General features: G+C 37.8%; 1 protein-coding gene across 1 annotated transcript in view; it reads right to left on the reverse strand.

The window, feature by feature from the left end:
• Positions 1–21,334, reverse strand: part of RGS21 (regulator of G protein signaling 21) — a 45,514-nt gene that overhangs the window by 15,307 nt on the left and 8,873 nt on the right. The window contains exon 4 of the mRNA XM_069545109.1: positions 3,379–3,587. Within this exon, the coding sequence (XP_069401210.1) occupies positions 3,379–3,587 (209 nt within the window). The remainder of the gene's footprint in view (positions 1–3,378; positions 3,588–21,334) is intronic.

Below are 21,334 nucleotides of genomic sequence, written 5' to 3' on the forward strand. Positions count from 1 at the left end.
CATGAAATTAAAAGATGCTTACTCCTTGGAAGAAAAGTTATGACCAACCTAATTAGCATATTGAAAAGCAGAGACATTACTTTGCCAACAAAGGTCCGTCTAGTCAAGGCTATGGTTTTTCCAGTGGTCATGTATGGATGTGAGAGTTGGACTGTGAAGAAAGCTGAGTGCCGAAGAATTGAAGCTTTTGAACTGTGGTGTTGGAGAAGACTCTTGAGAATACCTTGGACTTCAAGGAGATCCAACCAGTGCATTGTTAAGGAGATCAGCCCTGGGATTTCTTTGGAAGGAATGATGCTAAAGCTGAAACACCAGTACTTTGGCTACCTCATGCAAAGAGTTGACTCATTGGAAAAGACTTTGATGCTGGGAGGGACTGGGGGCAGGAGAAGAAGGGGACGACCGAGGATGAGATGGCTGGATGGCATCACGGACTCGATGAACGTGAGTCTGAGTGAACTGCGGGAGATGGTGATGGACAGGGAGGCCTGGTGTGCTGCGATTCATGGAGTTGCAAAGAGTCGGACATGACTGAGTGACTGAACTGAACTGAACTGAAGCAAGTATCTGCATAAACTTATAGTCTTCCCAGGTGTTGCAGTGGCAAAGAATCTGCCTGCCAATGCAGGAAACTCAAGAGGTGTGGGTTTGATCTCTATGTTGGAAACAGCCCCTAGAGAAGGGAATGGCTACTCACTGCAGTGTTCTTTCCTGGAAAATTCATGGACACAGGAGCTGGTGGGCCACAATCATGGGTGTTCGCAAAGAGTTGGACATAACTGAGCAACTTTCACACACATAGTAAAAACTATCAGAAAATGGAAAACACTAGGCTTGGGAAAACTCTTCTTATAATTTGAAGATTATATCTATGTCACTATTTTATTACTGCTTTACTGCTTAGCTTAGTTTTTAATATAAGTAATTCATCTCTTAAAGCTGATGTAAATATTTTTAGAAAATGGAATTAAACAATTGTTGAATATTTAAGAATGTTACCAGGAATGTTAATGATGTTATTCATTTTTTGGCAAATTATTTAAAAATCTCATCTGTAGAATCACTCATCAGTGATAACTGATGAATAAAGTAGTATATGGAGTAAAAGAGACCTACAGAGAACAACATATCAAAGATAAAGATCTGATATTTTACCAAAATTCATCACTACTAAGTGTTCCAAATACCTGAAAACTGATTTTATTCCCCAAACTGGCAGTTTTCTTTTCTAAGTCAGAAAACCTATGATTATAGTTAAGGAGATAAGAGGAAAGAATTGCTATTGAGGGCCTTTGACTGGAATCTGTGAGAGGTGATTCAACATCCAGTTTTTTAACAGATTTCATTGACACCTACTGTATTTTTACCCACTACCCACCATCTGCTTCTGGGTGGTGAAAGTCTGACTTGTGACTGCCTGTGCATTCTTAGAGAAAACCTGAGGCAGTCACTGAACAGGAAGTCTTGCTCTAAGGTAACCAGAAGGACTTTGCAAACTGACTGTAAAAGGGCAGTTTGCATGTTGAACGAAAGGAAAGGGCCCCTAAGTATTTGAGGTTGAGTAGGATAGTAGATTTCTGGCCTTAGCAAGGTCCTAATGGGAAGGACGTTGCTCTGCTCTTGTGGGAACAATGTGATGGTTGTGGCCCATGTGGAAAGCACTCTTCCTACCAGCTCTGCCTCTTATCAGCATGTGACCTAGGAAATAACCAAGATCATGGTTTTTTTGTCTAAAAGGACGAATGCGATTTTAATTTCTATTTTAAAGTATGGCAAAACCAATACAATATTGTAAAGTAATTAACCTCCAATTAAAATAAATAAATTTATATTAAAAAATAAATAAATAGAGGCAACAATAAAAATAAATAAATAAAGTTTTCTTTTTCTGTCTCTAGGAATAATTTTTAAATTTCCTCTTTAAATACAGGCTAAATTAAGGCTGAGTCCTTCCAAATAAATGTTGCAGAGTATAGCTCTTTTCCATTAAGTGCTGATTAAGGAACACTGAATATTCACAATCAGTGTTCATTATGTTTTCCTTTAAAGAATTTGCAAGTATCCAGGGAACACTCCATTTGCATGCGTTTAAATGTTTATTTTTAAAGACAAAGAGTAGACAGAATTTTGTTTATCAAATGAGTAGCCTGTGGAAACATAAATCCTGCTATTTTCCCTCCATTTTCTAATGTTCAAATCATCTGTAAAATAGACATATCAACAAAATTAAGTAAATCTGAGAAAGCAAAATGGAAACATGGAAGATCTATTGACTCTTCATAGCTTCTCATATTGACATTAAATTATTCAAAATTATCATGGAATGTTTACACGTAGTGGAGTAGGAAATGGCAATCCACTCCAGTATTCTTGCCTGGAAAATCCCATGGACAGAGGAGCCTGGTGGACCACAGTCCATGGGTTGCAGAGTTGGTCAAAACTGAGGACATTTTGAAAGAGTATGACGTAGGAACATCTCAAAAGAAATGCATTTTGAAAATCTCTTTGAGTTCTATAAACAAATTACAGTGCTAAAGGAGTGAATGCTTAACTCCATACTTATTTGAGTAGATAATGTTGCAGTAATTTTTTGTTTTATGTGGTAGGCACTGCTGTGCAGCTCATCATATATACACTTACCCATCCTCGTTATTCCTCCTCTTTCCTTTGTATTTTTATTGAGCTAAAAAAATCAATCCTTCCCACCTACAAGGCCTATTTCATACATGCCTGTGTGATGCCACAGAATTAAACCAAGTGATCTATTTTGACGGTTTAATCAATGGCACATATATATATATATATATATATATATATATGCCATTTTTTCTTCGTCATTAATCTGAGGGCCATAGCAGTTTAGATAACCACTGCATCATTATGTACCAGATCCTGGTTGCAAAGAAATAGTTGATATACTAAATGAAGGGTTGTGTTTTGATTCAGAATTTCTCTTTTTACAAAAGTGAAGTTTTGAACAATGCAAATGGTATTTAAAATCATCTGTATGATGCTAAACAGTCTCCCATGCAGCAGCATGAAGATATATAGTTTCCTGAATTTATAATGTCATGAGATTATCCACTTATGGTTTAAGAGTGTATTACAGCTCCATAAACTTGCTTTGTACTCTCCCAGTAAGAGATTTTAAAGTACCTGATAAAAGAAACACATTCTAAACAAGCGACTTAAACATTCAGGCTTCAGATATAACATATTTTTCTACTGAAGTAAAGCATGTTTTCTAAATCCTAAAAAAAACTTACATTGTGTTTGTATATTTAAAATATTTTAGCCTTGAAGTTGATCGATTGAGCTGATCTATCCTATCACTTCTTTCCCCCCAAATTATAATCTGATTGTTAGCTTGTTATTTACCTTCTTGACAAGAAAGGGAGCCATTTTTTATGATTTCCAATCTCTTTGCTATTTACCAGTTTCTTATAAATCTCTGACTTTAGAAATCGAGGAAAAGAATCCTTGGCCATCAGACTATAGATTAACTTCTGAGCTTCATCAAAACATTTGAGAGTTGGTTCTGCAATATTCTTTGAGATGAGGTCCCTGGTACTGAAGTCAATGTTAATCTGTGGAAATAAATTGCATCTCATTAGACTAGTTTAATAAAGACTGCATGGTCTATACAGATGGGAGAGCCACATATGATTTGAATTGTTTTTAAAGTTAATCTTACGCAAAACAACAGAAAGGTTACACTTTCATTTTCTGAAATGCAGAACACATGCTTGGCTTAATTACTTTACGTAGGTTGAGAGGGTTGGTGTTGACAGCAAACAGAGGTCAAACCTTACTTTGAGATTATAAAAAATTACAAAGGAGGGGCAGATAAGATTTTTTTAATGACTTCACATTCTTTCTGCTTACCATCTTTTCTTTCTTTCTAGTACTTGGGCCTTAATACCTGAAATGTTCTTCTATAGGCAGAGCAGTAATGAGAATTTACTAAACTGGCCTTCACCAGCACATTCCCGTTCTCCATAGCTCCCGGTATTGATTCTCATAATGTTGCTTTTCATCCATTGTGTTTCTTTTTGTTTGCCAAATGAACCAACTAACACTCTACCCCTGTTCACAGAATACCACGCCTCCTATGGAACGTACATACACACGTGCAGAGGTGTGTATGTACATTCTTGCCCCTTAGGACTACCACAAGTAAGTATTCTCAGCAAGGTTCAATAGAGATCTATTATAATGCAACACGTGCTAAGTTATGCTAAGTTGCTTTAGTCGTGTCCGACTCTGTGCGACCCCACAGACAGCAGCCCACTAGGCTCCTCTGTCCCTGGGATTCTCCGGGCAAGAATACTGGAGTGGGTTGCCATTTCCTTCTCCACCAGTTCTATACTAATCCATATTAATACTTTTGTTTCTATAGCTTTCCCTATTCCAGACTTTCACATGAACTGAATCACTTATTATGTAGGCTCTTGAGACTGGCTTCACTAACGTTTCCAAGGCTCATCCTAGCTTTAGCATGAATCAGTCCGTCATTCCTTTTATAGTCAATTAATAGTCTATTGTATGGATATCCAGATTTTGTATATCCATTCATTAATCCATTGATGGACACTTGCGTACTTTCTACTTTTTAGCTATTATAAATAACTCTGCTATAAGCATTTGTGTACAAGTTTTTGTGCAGACATGTTTTTCTTAGATATATACCTAGAAATGGAAATCCTGGGTCATCTGGTAACTCTTGTTTAACTATTAGAGGAAAAAATGTTTTTCAAAAGTGACTATACCATTTTACCCTTTCACAGCAGTGCAGGAGAGTTCCAGTCTCCCCACATTGCAACACAACACACCTACAAATACACAAATGCCCCAAACCTCAGGGAAATTCTTGTCCAGTTCTACCCATTTCCAGGATACTTTCTGAGAAGCAGAAAATTTCACATCCAAGTTTTTTCACTTAAACTGAAAATATTTGTGAATTATCAAAGAGATGTAAATCTTAAAACTCAAAGCTCACCAAAGGCAGGTGCTGCTGCTGCTATAATAGGCAGTCAAAATTATTTGTTGCATAGAATTATGTCTCTTGGCAAAATGAGGGAGACTGTAAAATGCTAAAAATTGGGGATCTGGTGAAAAACTACAAATGATAATTTATGTTCATTGAATTGAAGTTAAAAGATAGGCAGACAGACCTTCAATCAAATTTCTTAGCTACTTAACTTGCTGTTCACATGAGTAAAGCAAGTTTTATAGTTTCCTTCAACTTTCTATTTCTACAATGTTAAAAAAGGATAATAATAACATCTTGAAGTCTTTTAAGGGCTAAATGAGATAAGTAATATCAAATTATTTCAGTATTATTATTCTAGTAAAAAGAAAAAAGAAAAAAATATTTTGAAAAGAATCATCAAAGGCCACTATTTGCTCACTGATATTTTCTTTCTTAAGGATTTCAGCTACTTGGGGATTCAGATTACACCTTGTTTTTATTTCTTTGATCATCCTCTCAGGTCCTGCATCAAAGTTCCAGATGAAATTCTGCAAAATCCTCCAAGGCTTCAAAATCTGTAATCAGTTTCTGCTTCTTTACACAGAAAGATGGTGTGGAGTAGTGGTAATATTATAGGATAGTTTTCCAATCTGTACTCTGATGTTTATGACCTTGGTGACGTGGGTGACCAAGCTATTTTTCATCTTTAAGCCCAGTCATTCTTGATTGAGTTGTTATAAGAATTAAAGTGAGATAATCCATATAATCATTGGTTACACAAATATTTATGAGTCTGTTATGTGCCGGATGCTTTCTATATTTGGAGAAAGTACTATGTATTTTCTCTACAGTGTTATTTTAGATTTACACTTGAAGAATGAGAAGGAACCAGTTCTCTAAGAATCTGAGGAAGAAGGTTTCTGGCCAAAAAAAAAAAAATAATAATAATAATAATTCAGAGTCCCAAAGGCAAGAACGAATTGGTGATGTTCTGAAGAGCCTCTGTGTTTGTGTGGTGGGGGTGCAGGGGGTGATAAAGTTCCTGTGCGGAGATTGGGAGAGGAGGTACAGGTCAAGTCTTGTAGGATTTATCTGCTGTGGTAAAGGACTTTCTACTAAAAGCAGTGGGAAGATACAGAAGGGGTTTTGAACAAGGAGATGACATGATATCATGCCACGAATCTGGTATAGTTCCTGATTCTCATAGTGGGAATAAAGAATAGTGGGTAGTATCAAGACTCTGTAGGGGTTTCTCAACATATAGTGGAATCTTTTTCATATCGTATTTTGTGTTGCTAGGGTATGAGAATATGGATTGCCCATTTCCTCTTTAAATGTGCTGTTAATTCTTCAATGGTGTCATCTGCAATTTAACTTTATATCCCCCATAATGGTAAACATACCAAGATAACTCCTTTAGGCATTCATTCATTGGGTGAATTTTCACTGATAGCAGGGACAGTGTGTGCAGAGTGCTGCCTTATTATTTTATTCAGAACGGAGCATCTGCAATAGCTCCTTATTCCCTATTTAAAATGCCCAAAGCCCTGAGCTTGGCATTCATGCCCAATACAATATGGTCCAAACCTATATACTCTTTCTCCTCTCTGTGTGCCCTGTGTCACCACCAAGGTAGACTCTTACCCTCAAATTTCTTATATTTTGTTGCTGTTGTTCAGTTGCTAAGTAGCATCTGAATCTTTGCAACTGCCTGGACTGCAGTATGCCAGGCTTCTCTGTCTTCTCCTATCTCCCAGAATTTGCTCAAATTCATGTACATTGTTACCAATGAATATTTTCCCTGACCACCCCAGGCTAGCTGAAACCCACTCCTCATCTAAGTCTTTCACAGTCTTTTATGTCTTTAAAGTGAGTCTCTCTGTTGTGTCTGACTCTTTGTGACCCCTGTGGACTGTCACCTCTGTCCATGGAATTCTCCAGGCAAGAATACTGGAGTGGGTTCTCTTCTCCAGGGGATCTTCCCAACTGAAGAATGGAACCTGTGTTTCCTGCATTGGAAGAAGACTCTATCATCTGAGCTATCAGGGAAGCTCTTACGTCCTTAAAGTTACATTCAAATAACATCTACCTTGTAAGGTTTACCTTTTCTGACCTGTGAAGGGACTTTGTGTTACTTACATTATATTTACATTTTACCTATCCCTCACTATGCCTTGCACAGTGTAAGAATTCAATACATGTGTGTCATGTAAGTAAAGTGAAAAAGCTTCTACTTTTGTTAAAAATCACGGTAGCATTTTAAGCAGAACTATTCATTTCAGTATATTACTGATAATTAATATTATTTGTTCAAATATACTAAGTTTGTACTTCTCACTTGCCCCTCTCACTTTTCTGATTTGCCTGTTTTCCTACCAATAAGCTGCCAACATCAGCTATAGATATCTAAGTGATGAGCAGAGACACTGTTCCCAGGAGATAATAAGTAGACTTAGGAAGATGTGTCTTGGCAATTCATTTTAATGTCAGTGACAAAATATCACACCCACCTGTTTTTATAAATGTCATTATTTTTCTCCAAGTTGTTCCAGCTGGAAACTTAAGAATCATCTCTGACAAATCTTTTTTCCCTCTGATCTCTCTCTTTCTCTATCTATCTGTATATAGAACTTTCCTTATTCACCTTTTCTTTTGTAATTTCACAATGCTCTTTTTATTTCTCACTCCTTCAGTTCAGTCCTCAGTCGTGTCTGACTCTTTGTGACCCCATAGACTGCAGCACCCCAGGCTTCCCTGTCCTTCACCAACTCCCAGAGCTCGCTCAAACTCATGTCCATCGAGTCGGTGATGCCATCTAACCATCTCATCCACTGTCATCCCCTTCTCCTCCTGCCTTCAATCTTTCCCAGCATCAGAGTCTTTTCAAATGAGTCAGTTCTTCACATCATGTGGCCAAAGTATTGGAGCTTCAGCTTCAGCATCAGTCCTTCCAATCAATATTTAGGGTTGATTTCCTTTAGGATTGACTGATTGGATCTCCTTGCAGACCAAGGGACTCTCAAGAGTCTTCTCCAACACCACAGTTTAAAAGCGTCAATTCTTTGGTGCTCAGCTTTCTTTATATTCCAACTCTTACATCCATACATGACTACTGGAAAAAAACATAGCTTTGACTAGACGGACCTTTGCTGGCAAAGTAATGTCTCTGCTTTTTAATATGCTCTCTAGGTTGGTCATAGCTTTTCTTCCAAGGAGCAAGCATCTTTTAATTTCATGGTTGCAGTCACCATCTGCAGTGATTTGGGAGCCCAAGGAAATAAAGTCTGTCACTGTTTCCATTGTTTCCCCATCTATTTGCTGTGAAGTGATGGGACTGGATGCCATGATCTTAGTTTTTTGAATGCTGAGTTTTAAGCCAACTTTTTCACTCTCCTTTTTTAGTTTCATCAAGGGGCTCTTTAGTTCTTTGCTTTTTGCCATAAGGTTGGTGTCATCTGCATATCTGGAGTTATTGATATTTCTCCCAGCAATTTTAATTCCAGCTTGTGCTTCATCGAGCCCAGCATTTCACATGATGTACTCTGCATCTAAGTTAAATAAGCAGAGTGACAATATACAGCCTTGATGTACTCCTTTCCTGATTTGGAACCAGTCTGTTGTTCCATGTCCATTTCTAACTGTTGCTTCTTGATCTGTGTACAAATTTCTCAAGAGGCAAGTAAGGTGGTCTGGTATTCTCATCTCTTTAAGAATTTTCCACAGCTTGTTGTGAGCCACACAGTCCAAGGCTTTGGCATTTTCAATAAAGCAGAAGTAGATGTTTTTCTGGAACTCTGTTGTTTTTTCCTATGTCCCAATGGATGTTAGCAATTTGATCTCTGGTTCCTCTCCCTTTTCTAAATCCATTCCTATCTCTCCAGTTTAATCTTGTATAACATAGTATCTTGAACCATGGAATTTTTCTCTTAGTTGTTCCCTCCCCTTGTACACACAGTGGACAGCATTACTATGCCAATTTCACCAAAATATCACTTTCATTGTATGAGTATTCAGTCGACAACCATTAGTTTCTATAATATAAATTTTAAACACCTTACCCTTGCATTTGAGCTTCCTCATACCTGGACTTCAAGTGTTGTTATGAAATTACCTCCTACTTATCTTTGGTGACATCCAGAGATGAACAGAAGTTCATCTACTTTCTGTTCTGAGTTAATTTTCTTTCTAAAGCTCTTGTTTATTCTGTGTTACCATCTAAAATCCCTCTCTCCTCCACAACTTTATTCTGTACAGATTATCCTCAACCCTTTATGATTTAGCTGAAGTTGAATATCCTCCAAGAACCCTTCCTTGATTACAGAAAGAGTGTCACTATACTTTCGTTATCACCATACATTATTTTGACTTAAAAATCCTAAGAAATTTGATTTCTTGCTTAAACAGGTTTGGACACAGTGGCTTCTGTTAATGTTAAGTATTCAGTCTGATAATCAGAGGAGAAAGTTAGTCACTACAAAGGGAATTCAGTAGTTTGTGGCATGGAATTAACCTGTCTTCTATCTTTCCCTATTTCTTTCCCTGATTCTTTTTTCTCTACCTGTCCCTCAACATACGAGCAGAGGAGTCATGCATCATCTAAGTTCGTGCCCAGTCTTCTCTCCCTGGATTATTTTCCTTGGTGACTTTATCATCTCTTGTTTCAAAATATTTAAGCAATGACATATCTCTAAAATAATCCTAAGGATATTTAAAGAAGATTACTTTAACTGTAAATAATAATAGTTAATATTCATCAAATATTACTACTGTTGTGCTAAGTCTTTATATGGCTATGGTATGTCACACACACATACCTATAAGATGGATAGTATTATTGTCCCTATTTTTCTTTAATAAAAAAAGACCTCATTGGAAAATGTGGTTGTTTTATGGTAAATTTCTGTAATTTATTCATTTAAATTATTTCATTGAATGGGTACTTAGGAATTGTGCTAAGATCTGACCATATAAAAATAATAAAGTTGAGAGTCAAACAAGAAGACAGATTTTGAGAAAATAATCCAAAGGGAAGAAGCTACCTTCTTTAAAAAAAAAAGTCTTTCTGAAAGAAATAAGGTTGTAAACTGATCATCAAGATATTGTTATGAGCATAGAAGATTATGGAAGGCACCTGGCCATGGAGGGAAAACTGACAAAAGCCCAGTAGGTTTTCAGAGGGAAAGGGGCAACAGCCTCAAGAGGCATGCAGGTCCATATCACATAGACTTTTATAGGTCTTCTAAAATAATTTTTAATTAACTTGAAAGCAACAAGAAGAATTTTAAGTAAGGTACTAATGTAAACACATGTGCTTGAAAAAACATATTACTGGCTGCTATGTGATATAATGACTAGTTGTGGATAAAGGGCAGAAAAATGAGTAAGTCATACCAGAAATTCAGGTGGTTAGTCATGGAGGATTAGGCTGCGTCATTTCACAGAGAATGGAGGGAAATGTATAGATTTCAGAGGTACTTAGAATGTAGAATAGATGAAGCCTGCAACTGAATATTTATAAACTGGGGTAAGCAACAACATTTTTTGGAATGGCTGGATTTTAGAAATAGTCTGAAGAATGAGATGACAAAGTGTCAAAGGATTAGATATGGCGCTGAAGAGAAGAACCAAGGATGAGTATCAATTATTCAGCCAGAGCAAAAAGAATGGAGTTGCCCTTCACTGAGACAGAGAGACTCAGAAGAAAAGTTTGAGGAGGAAATAAGGACTCAGATTTGTAGTGAAGTTTGAGATGCCCTTTTAGAGCCAGAGACTGGAAGAAATCCGCCGGGGAGCAAATGCAGGCAGAAAATAGATGACAGCCACCTCCTCTCAAGATAGTATGTGCTGGGCTATAGGTAGGAACAGTAAAAGAAATTGGGAAAGAATTGTCAGCAAGAGAGGAAGAAATTAAGTACAGGAAGCCAACTGAAGTTAACATTTCAGTAAAAAGAGGGTGATACGTGTCATTAAATGGTCCCAAGGAGTCGGTCTGAATAAAGTTTGAGTAGTCTGCCCACAGCGCCCTGTCTTTTCTTCTTGAGTCCCCTGAAAGTGAAAATATTCAGCCTAGCATATATTTTGATACATACATTCCTTTAATGTGATCACTTTGAGGTTCATGGCTGCCAAATGCACCTCCAGCTGTGCACTCATCTCAAGTCTGATTTTTGGTGAAGTTGTTGTATCAATTTCTATCTCAAAAAGTAAGCACAGAGGAGATACTGAGATTGGAGTAGATTGAAGGCAGGTACCCTGACGGGAGGTAACCCTCTAGAGATGCAGGCCTCCCAACTGTGTGGACCTGAGGCCGTCCTGAGCTGCTTGGGCCTTGGGGGAAGCTTAGACTCAGCTGAGCTGCTCAGATTAGTAGGTCCAGAGCAGGGGCTGAATGGCATATCGATTGATGAAATGAAGAGCATTATATCTATATTATTTACTCATGGGAATAGTCACTTGCATTTTGTTTCTATGGATACACTCAAGTTTCAAGGACGCTGAGAAAGACATTTAATTTGCTTATTTTTCCAAAGGTCACGAATTATCTTAGCTCTCTGAGACTGCTGCACTGCCAATCTCAGAAAACAAGACATAGGCTTGTGATTCTCACAGAATGACAGCTGAGATGTCATCGCAACTGTTTAGCGACTTTTAAATCCTGTCATTTTTGAAAAGGCCTTGACACAGCTGACATTGACAACAATCCATTGCATTAAAATGAGTGCCTCTGGTTTGCATTGTTGTTTAAAAAGCGATTTTATTATAATGAATGAGCTGGGGATATTTTAATGCTCAGGTGATTTTGATAACTGCAAGTTATGCAAGCCAATTCCTCTTTTCTATGACAGCAGTTTTAACTTCTTTTGGCTTCCAACAAATTATTTTAGCAGGAAGAATGCATTTGAAACTACCTTTTGGCTTTCCCGTGACCCTAGACTGTGCTTTATATATTTTTACATAATTTGAATGAAAAGTTTTCAGTCAAGCTCTCACATTCAAATGAGATTGCCTTTCCCTCATTTAGAATGTATAGTGTAGCAGGAGATGGTCATTATGCAAAGAGTGTGCGCATGCATATGGAAAGCGCCTTACTCAAATGGGGCAGGCAGCCTCCTTAACCTCATTCACAGCAGCGCTTAAAAATTACTATTCAAATTAAAGTTGCCTATAATCATGTTTTTGGCTACATAATTCTGTTTAATCACCGCTAACACCTCTAGTATTACTTCGTTTTTGGCATCATTAAAAGCACATGAATATCCTGAGGTGTATTCTCAAGGGTTACTATGAAAGTTGAGAATAGCCAAGTTTATAACATTGAGAGGGAATCCATTCTGCACAGGAGTGTATCCTTTGTCACAGTTGGTTTTAAAGACAGAAATAAATGACATGAGTTGGGAGGCAGCACTGACACCTTAAATTGGACAAGAGAAATGAAAAAAAAAATCAAACGTATGCAATCAATGTATAAAAGCTTGACGGATATGGATTGCTAAAAATAGATGTAAGCAGCAAGTGCTATCTGGAGCAGGTGACAGAGAATAAGATGGACAGGTTTCCTGGATGAACCCCAACACACTAATTCAAGATTAAGCGGCACAGGGATGTGTGCAAATTCAAAGAGCGTTTTGTTTTAGAGTTGAAAGGCAGCAGTCATTTTTTCAGAGGGCCAGAATGATACTGCAGGCTATTAAATGAGATTCCTGCCACTTTTTTTTTGCTTTACAGTTTAAGAAGTTATACAAAATAGAGAGAATATGAGAAGAGAAATCCAGCTTCTGACAGAAAGGAAGATAGACTCTATGTGATGAGATAGTTTTCTGCTTTCACCTTTAGCATAAACGTCGAGGCTCCCAGGCTGTGTCATGAACATTTAAAATCAGTAGTAGATCTAGAGGAAGGAAATTAAAATGTAAAAGCAGGGGCAGAAGACCTCCCTCCTCATGATCTGTGTATCTTAATGACTGCAGCACTCATCATTTTTCTCTCTAAGCCTCAGTTCATTTTTCACCTGTACAAGGTGGGTGATTGTAGTGCCTAAGACAGAGTGCAGGAAATCACTAGGATTCAGAAGATGCTCTTGGCTCCACTTATGCTTGGAGGCACCCAGAACTAGGCTTCTTCCTCTATTGGGCCAGCCTTCTAGGTACCAGCTGGTGCCCTTCTTCCGTTTCCTCTCCTATCATCCTTCCATCCTTCCATTTTGTCTTATTTCCTTCACATCTCTGATCAAAGCTCACTAATTGCTTCCTTTGAGACACATTTCCTGATCCCTTAGACTTGGATTTTTCCAGTCACAGTGACCACATCACCTGTATTTCCCTATTACAACATCCATTAAAGTTTATTCTATTTTTTTTTTTAAACTAGAGTCTTCCCACCAAGATGGTTAGCTTTATTTATTCAGAGACTCTGTCTTTTTTCATAGCTGCATCAGCATGCTGCTTGGTACATAACAGACCACTAACTATTGATTAGTGTACAAAAACTTAGGAAATTAATAAATAAGCAAGCATTATATGTGGTGGTGATTCTACAGTTCGGGGGCACTGTTGACAAGCAGCAACTTGTGGGTCAGGATCAAGACTCAAAATAGCATCAGCTCACTGGGAAGTAACACTTAAAAATGCAAAGAGAAAAGTGTGAGTTGCTCAGTTGTGCCCAGCTCTTTGCGACCCCATTGACTGTAACTCACCAGGCTCCTCTGTCCATGGGATTCTCCAGGCAAGAATACTAGAGTGGGTTGCCTTTCCCTTCTCTAGGAGATCTTCCCAACCCAGGGATTGAACCCAGGCAGATTCTTTACCATTCTGAGAAAATAGAAATATAAAATGGAGGATACAGAACTGGCATTTTGAGAATATCAAGAAATGCCTATACTGCCATGGGGTTCTCTCTGTCAAGAATTCAGAGGTCTATCTTTTCCCTCAGGATTATAAAACTAATCTTATTTTTGTGGGAGGTGTATCGTGTGGCTTGTGGGATTTTAGTTCCCTGATCAGAGCTCCAACCCCAAGGCCTCAGCAGTGAGAGTGCAGAGTCTTAACCACTGGACTGCCAAGGAATTTTCAAAATTAACCTTATTTAAAATAAAGGCATGGTTTCCCTGGTGGCTCGGAGGTAAATAATCCTCCTGCCAATGCAGGAGACAGGTTTGATCCATGATCTGGGGAGATTCTTCATGCCTCAGAGAAACTAAGCTCCTGCACAGCAAGTACTGAAACCCACATGACATCCAGCCTGTGCTCTGCAGCAAGAGAAGCCGCCACAGTGAGCAGCCCACACACCACAACTAGAGAGTAGGCCCCATCACGGCAAAATGAGAGAAAAGCCTGTACAGAAGTGAAGACCCAGCACAGCCAAAAATAAATGAAGAAATCAAATCATAAAATAAAGGCCTTATCTCATATCCTGCCTCAGTACTATTCAATCATTGTCATCTTTTAGATATAATACAAGGACTTCCCTGACCATCGAGAACCTTTATAACAATGTCCCTTTAGAACCAGACATGGAACAATGCACTGGTTCAAAATTGGGAAAGGAGTATATCAAGGCTTTATACTGTCACCCTGCTTATTGAACTTATGTGCAGAGTACATCATGCAAAATGCCAGGCTGGAGGAAGCACAGGCTGGAAGAAAGATTGCTGGGAGAACTGTCAATAACCTCGGATGTGCAGATGATACCACCCTTAGGGCAGAAAGCGAAGAGGAACTGAAGAGCCTCTTGATGAGAGTGAAATAGGAGAGTGGAAAAGCTGGCTTAAACTCAACATTCCAAAAATGACGATCATGGCATCCGATCCCATCACTTCATGGCAAATAGATGGGGAGAAACTGGAAACAATGACAGACTATTTTCTTGGGCACCAAAATCACTGCAGATGGTGACTGCAGCCATAAAATTAAGATGCTTGCTCCTTGGAAGAAAGGCTATAATAAACCTAGACAGCATATTAAAGAGCAGAGACATCACTTTGCTGACAAAGGTCCATCTAGTCAAAGCTATGGTTTTTCCAGTAGTCATGTACGGATGTGAAAGTTGGACCATAAAGAAGACTGAACACCAAAGAATTGATGCTTTCGAGCTGTGGTGTTAGAGAAAACTCTTGAATCCCTTAGACAGCAAGGAGATTAGACTAGTCAACCCTGAATATTCATTGGAAGGACTGAAGCTGAAGTTCCAATCCTTGGGCCACCAATTGCAAAGAGCTGACTCATTGGAAAAGTCCCTGATGGTGTGAAAGATTGAAGGCAGGAGGAGAAGGGAATGATAGAGAATGAGATGGTTGGATGGCATCACTGACTCAATGGACATGAGTTTTAGCAAACTCCAGGAGATAATGAAGGACAGGGAAGCCTGACATGCTGCAGTCCATTGGGTTGCAAAAATTGGGACATGACTGAGCAACTGAACAACAAAGAATTCCCTGGTGGTCCAGTGGTTAAGGCTCTACACGCCCAGTGCACAGGGCACAGATTTGATACCTGGTCAGGGAACTAAGATCCTGCATGCCGCATTATGTGCCCCCCACCAAAAGAAACAGGAAAGAAAAATAAAAATCCTAAAAAAAGATATAATGCAAACATTTTCATCTGTTTTTAAAAATTTTCCACTTAATCATTTGTTGCTTTGCTATTTTTTCCTGGTTCTAGAAATCTAATTTTTTAACCCAACTAGACTGACTGTTTCTTTTGAGCCAAACCATAGTTTCAATCTATGCTATTTTCTTGCATTTCCTTATCAAGCTACCTCATTTACACAACACATTGCATTGTACTTCTGTGTTTATTACGTGTTCTCTTACTTAGACCCAACTTCCCTTCCATGGAAGGAATTCATCTTGTGGTGGTTAATTGTAGGCACAGAATCAGCATTTATTGATATGAAATAAAAAAAAAAAAAAGCAGAGACATAACTTTGCCAGCAAAGGTCCGTCTAGTCAAGGCTATGGTTTTTCCTGTGGTCATCTATGGATGCGAGAGTTGGACTGTGAAGAAAGCTGAGCACCGAAGAATTGATGCTTTTGAACTGTGGTGTTGGAGAAGACTCTTGAGAGTCCCTTGGACTGCAGGGAGATCCAACCAGTCCATTCTGAAGGAGATCAGTCCTGGGTGTTCTTTGGAAGGAATGATGCTAAAGCTGAAACTCCAGTACTTTGGCCACCTTATGCGAAGAGTTGACTCACTGGCAAAGACTCTGATGCTGGGAGGGATTGGGGGCAGGAGGAGAAGGGGATGACAGAGGATGAGATGGCTGGATGGCATCACTGACTCGATGGACATGATTCTGAGTCAACTCTGGGAGTTGGTGATGGACAGGGAGGCCTGGCGTACTGCAATTCATAGAGTTGCAAAGAGGCAGACACGACTGAGCGACTGAACTAAACTAAACAGAACCTACTCTAAGAAGGGAGTTTAAAAATAAATCAGTTTAATGATCTTTGCTAAGTGTTTATCTGCTTTTAAAAATTAACTTTCTGTTCAGCAAATATTTTCTATTGATCAATAAAGTGTGCTATTACTAAATTAAAAAAAAAAAAATGAGTCACCAAATAACACTGTGCTACAATAAAAATTAAAAGCAAAACATCCAGACAGATATTTTAAAAGTGTCCTGTGTAACGCATTAGATTCTTTTCTTTTATGATGATAGTTTCTCCTCTTTTATGGGTTATGATGTCTTCACAGTTAATAAATACATTTAAGAATTAAATTTTTTGTATTTTGTTTTTAAACTTAAAACATTGCCAATGTATTTGCTCCCAGATTGGTCATAATTTGAATTTGAATTTATATAAGTTTTAAACATTACAGTGTGGTATGATTTGGAACATTTTCCATTCTCACAGAATGACAATTAACATAAACCAATTTTCTCTTTAATCACATATTTTCCATCTTGACTAATTTTCTTATTAATATAAGAGATGATACAAACATAATTCATAAATGACAGAAATAAAACATAAATTTTTAAAATCTGTCAGTATCTTGGGTTTCCCGGATGGCTCATACTATTTTAATTTTTTTTAAGATTTACTTTCTTCTGAAACCAAATAATATTGTTTGAAAATTTTTAAATATTATGAAATTAATGGTCCAAATTGAAGGAAGAATAAATACAAGGTTAAGAATTTTTTTTCTTTGCCACATTCGAGTTCTTACTGTGTGCAGAGTAAGGACACTTTAAAATATATATTGATTATCTAATAATTTTCTCATTTTCAGACTAGTCAGAAATATCTGACTCACACTTTTATTTCCCTTTGCAATATCTTCTGAAAGTATCTAGGTATAATCCATTCAATTAGTAGATATTTCTACCTGAAACTCGTGATTTGCTAACATGCTTTTCTAATTTGTGTTCATATATATATTATATATATACACAAATGTAATATATATATATGTATAATATATAATATATATATATATGTCCTGCAGAAGGAGATGGCAACCCACTCCAGTACTCTTGCCTGGAGAATCCCATGGAGGGAGGAGCCTGGTAGGCTACAGTCCATGGGGTCACAAAGAGTTGGACAGGACTGAGCGACTTCACTTTCACTTATATATATTTATATATATATATACACACACATATATATATTTATATATATATATACACACATATATATATATATATATACACACACACACATTTAGGGGTTTACTTGGTGGCTCATACAGTAAAGAATCTGCCTTTAGTGTAGGAGACCCAGGTTCAATCCCTGGGTCAGGAAGATCCCCTGGAAAAGGGAATGGCTACCCACTCCAGTACTCTTGCCTGGAGAATCCCATGGAGGGAGGAGCCTGGTAGGCTACAGTCCATGGGGTCGCAAAGAGTTGGACAGGACCGAGCGACTTCGCTTTCACTTATATATATTTATATATATATACACACATATATATTTTTATATATATACACACACATATATTTATATATATATACATATACATATATATATATATATATACACACACACACACACACACATTTAGGGGCTTACTTGTTGGCTCATACAGTAAAGAATCTGCCTTTAGTGTAGGAGACCCAGGTTCAATCCCTGGGTCAGGAAGATCCCCTGGAAAAGGGAATGGCTACCCACTCCAGTATTCTTGGCTGGAGAATCCCATGGACAGAGAAGCCTGGCAGGCTATAGTTCCTGGGGTTGCAGAGTCGGATACAACTGAGTAACTAACACTTTCACTTTCACGTATACTTTTATCAAGTCATTCAAAGTGGCTTGTTCTCAGATGGTCTTAGAAGTTAGTTAATGTTTTGGGGTAGAGTCAGTAGCACTTACAGCGACTTGTGTAAAGAAAAAAGGGAATTAAAATTTCTTAAAGACTGTTCTGCCTGATGCAAACCCTAGATACACAATCTCATTCACCATTTTCATCTATCCTATATGATTGCTGTGTCCTTTTTCACAGCTACGGTTTTAGATGAGGAAACTGAGGCTTAGAGGGATGAAATAGGTCAACACAAGATTACAAGACTTGAGTCTGTATCTCTAACCTTTAGATTTCCTACTACATCACACAATTATTGTAGAAAACCAGAAAGATGGTAAAACTCTAAGGGAGAAGGCATAAAGTTTCCTGCAATTATCATCTCTCATAGAGACCTGAAAGTTCAGGTTTTCTGTGCAGTTTTGCCTATTAGAATAGGAAACGAAGAACCATTAGTAACATCCATTTATAGAGAGGGATTGTTAGTAAATAGTCTGATGGTAAATTGTCTAATTGCATCAATTAAAAATTATTGTCATGCTAGCAATTTTACAGATGAAGAAATAAAGACATGAAAAGTTGAAAAGAAAGTAAATGGGACTTAATAGACTTTTGGATGATGTGACCTTGTCATTGTTCTCTATTTTAGGGTTTTCTACCAAGGAAATTGGTTATAATTTTGATTTCTTTATGCAAGACAGTTTTACAACTGTAATTGAATATTGAAAAATGAAGAATGCTTTCGTATGAATCTCATTCTCTCATTAATTTTCTACTTATGAAAATGGTATTTTCTAACCTCCATATCAGATATATCACATTGTCCTGTGAAGTCTGCCTACTAGATAAATCTAGGTTACTTCCCACCCTCTCTTTATTTTTATCACTGCCTGTCCAGCCTTATCCCACTGCTTCTCATTAGTGATATCAAAATGCTTGTGATTTCTGGAAAACTCTAGGGAGTTGTGTACATCTACGCTGTACACTGTGCCCTCAGTCTGAAATACTTTTTTCATTTGCTCTCTTGATAAATATGACGTAGTTTTCATACGTGAACCACCCTACAAATCCATCCTATAAATCTCTGGATAGACTTCATTGCTCTTCCGCACACTGCTAATAACAAGCTTTAAATGATCCAACTTACTAGTTGCCTATTGTGTATTTGACTGGTTTTATCACATGTCAATCTCCCCTTCTACTGTGTGACTTCATTGTGGGAACAGATTCTTCATTGTGGGAACAGACTCTTAAAAAATTTCCATTTAATGACTCATACTAATACTTGTATTATATAATATATAATTGATGCTGAAGACTGAAATTGGTATGTAAGAGACAAATGCCCTTTAGTTAATTTGAATTGGAAATAATTAATGGCATATAATAGGAAAGATGATGGCAGTTTCAATTGTATATATACACTTCATCTTCAGTGAGAATTTTGTCATATCCAATAACAATAGTTTTAGACAGTTTGAGACAATATAATCCATGATTTGTAAAACAGCTATAACATTAACTAGATGGACAAACTATAAAATGTTTGAAAGCTTTGTATCCTAAAACAGTAACTGTACTATTCTTTTAAATTATTACCATATTAATTTATTTTGGCAGGAAAGATTAGGAAAATAAGACTATTTAATCCAAATTGATAATTTATTATACAACTTTGAGTTCAGCTGTAATTAAGAGATTACATTTCTTTAGTATTAATGTAATATTTTTCATATATAATATTTGAAAAACTTAAAATAATCATTAAGCAGACAGATTCATAAAGAAAAATAAATCTGGCCTTCAAACCAATATCACAATAAATAGATTACCTTTAGCGTTGATTTCAAAGACTTTTAGGGAATGACACATTAATCAACTTGACAAATCTTATACACTACATTTAAATTTTTCTGGACTCATTTATTGATTCTTAGATAGTGGCTGGGAAATGAATGTTGAAATAGCTCCACAGGAGTTAAGTTACTTTTTCTTTCCCCCTTTGAATTCCACTCTAAGCTTCAGTGGTTCATGTGTCAGCAAAATTTTACTATACCAACATATGCTTCGGTAATTAATGTCCATCTAAAACTTGAACTATTGATACAGCAACTTTATGCCACAGATTTAAAAAAATGTTTGCATTTCATCTTTGCTGTCCTCTGTCCTCATTAGTACAATAACTTCTCATACCATGAATTTTAACTTTGGATTAGAACATATAGTAGCTGTCACTTGGGAGGGTATCAGTATTTCAACTCTGTAGGGAGAGATGACCTGGGTGGTTTACGTTCGGTGCTAGTGGCTTAAGATAGATTCCCGTTTGCTGCTTAGGCATTAAAGCTCTCTGCTTAGATGTTATAATCAGTGAGGGATTACAGCAGTTTTAAATTGTAAATAGTTTAAAGTTAAACATTAAGGGGATGCAGCAGAGATGATCATCATTTGGTTCTGGAAATTAAATCAATTATAAATGAGATTGTATACACATAAAGCATTTTTGAGGGGCTCTTCTCAAAGTCCTTCCACGTTTTCCTGTAAGGCCTTTTCTATTTTCCTGATCTTAATGCAGCACAGGTGGAATCTGACCACTTGCGACATACCTGTGGCTCATTTTTACTGTTGTAGGACCAGGCCGCCTGCATAGCCGTGGCTCATTTTCACCACGGTGAACTGACCACGCAGGATGGCTGTTTGCTCACTCCCTGTCCACTTCCTGCCCCTGGAGCAGTTCCTGGTTCCCTACAGCCCACTCACAGGATGGACCTTAGTCAGTAAACATCTGTATGTTTGCCCCTCAGGCCCAGTTAATGACTGCTTTAATCTTTAGGACAGAATGACTCCCTTTGATAGTTTAAGACAGGAAGACCTCTGCCCCAAGAAGGTGCTCAGAGGGCCCTGACCCTCTGCTGGTTTCCCTGGTAACCCAAGAGCCAACCCGATGCCAGTCATTTCCCCGTTAACTAGTGGCCTTCCCATTCCTCCCCATCCCCTGCAGCGAAGTCTGCCTCCATGTCCCTTCCGCCGTCCACCCCAAACCATGGGGTGTGGCTCCGGGACCCTACTTCAGACGTGTAAGCCCCCTCGTTCACTGAACCATGGATGTCTCTGCAAGCCTGCAGGGTGC

Source organism: Ovis canadensis, chromosome 12, assembly GCF_042477335.2.
Source record: "Ovis canadensis isolate MfBH-ARS-UI-01 breed Bighorn chromosome 12, ARS-UI_OviCan_v2, whole genome shotgun sequence".
NCBI lineage: Eukaryota > Metazoa > Chordata > Mammalia > Artiodactyla > Bovidae > Ovis > Ovis canadensis.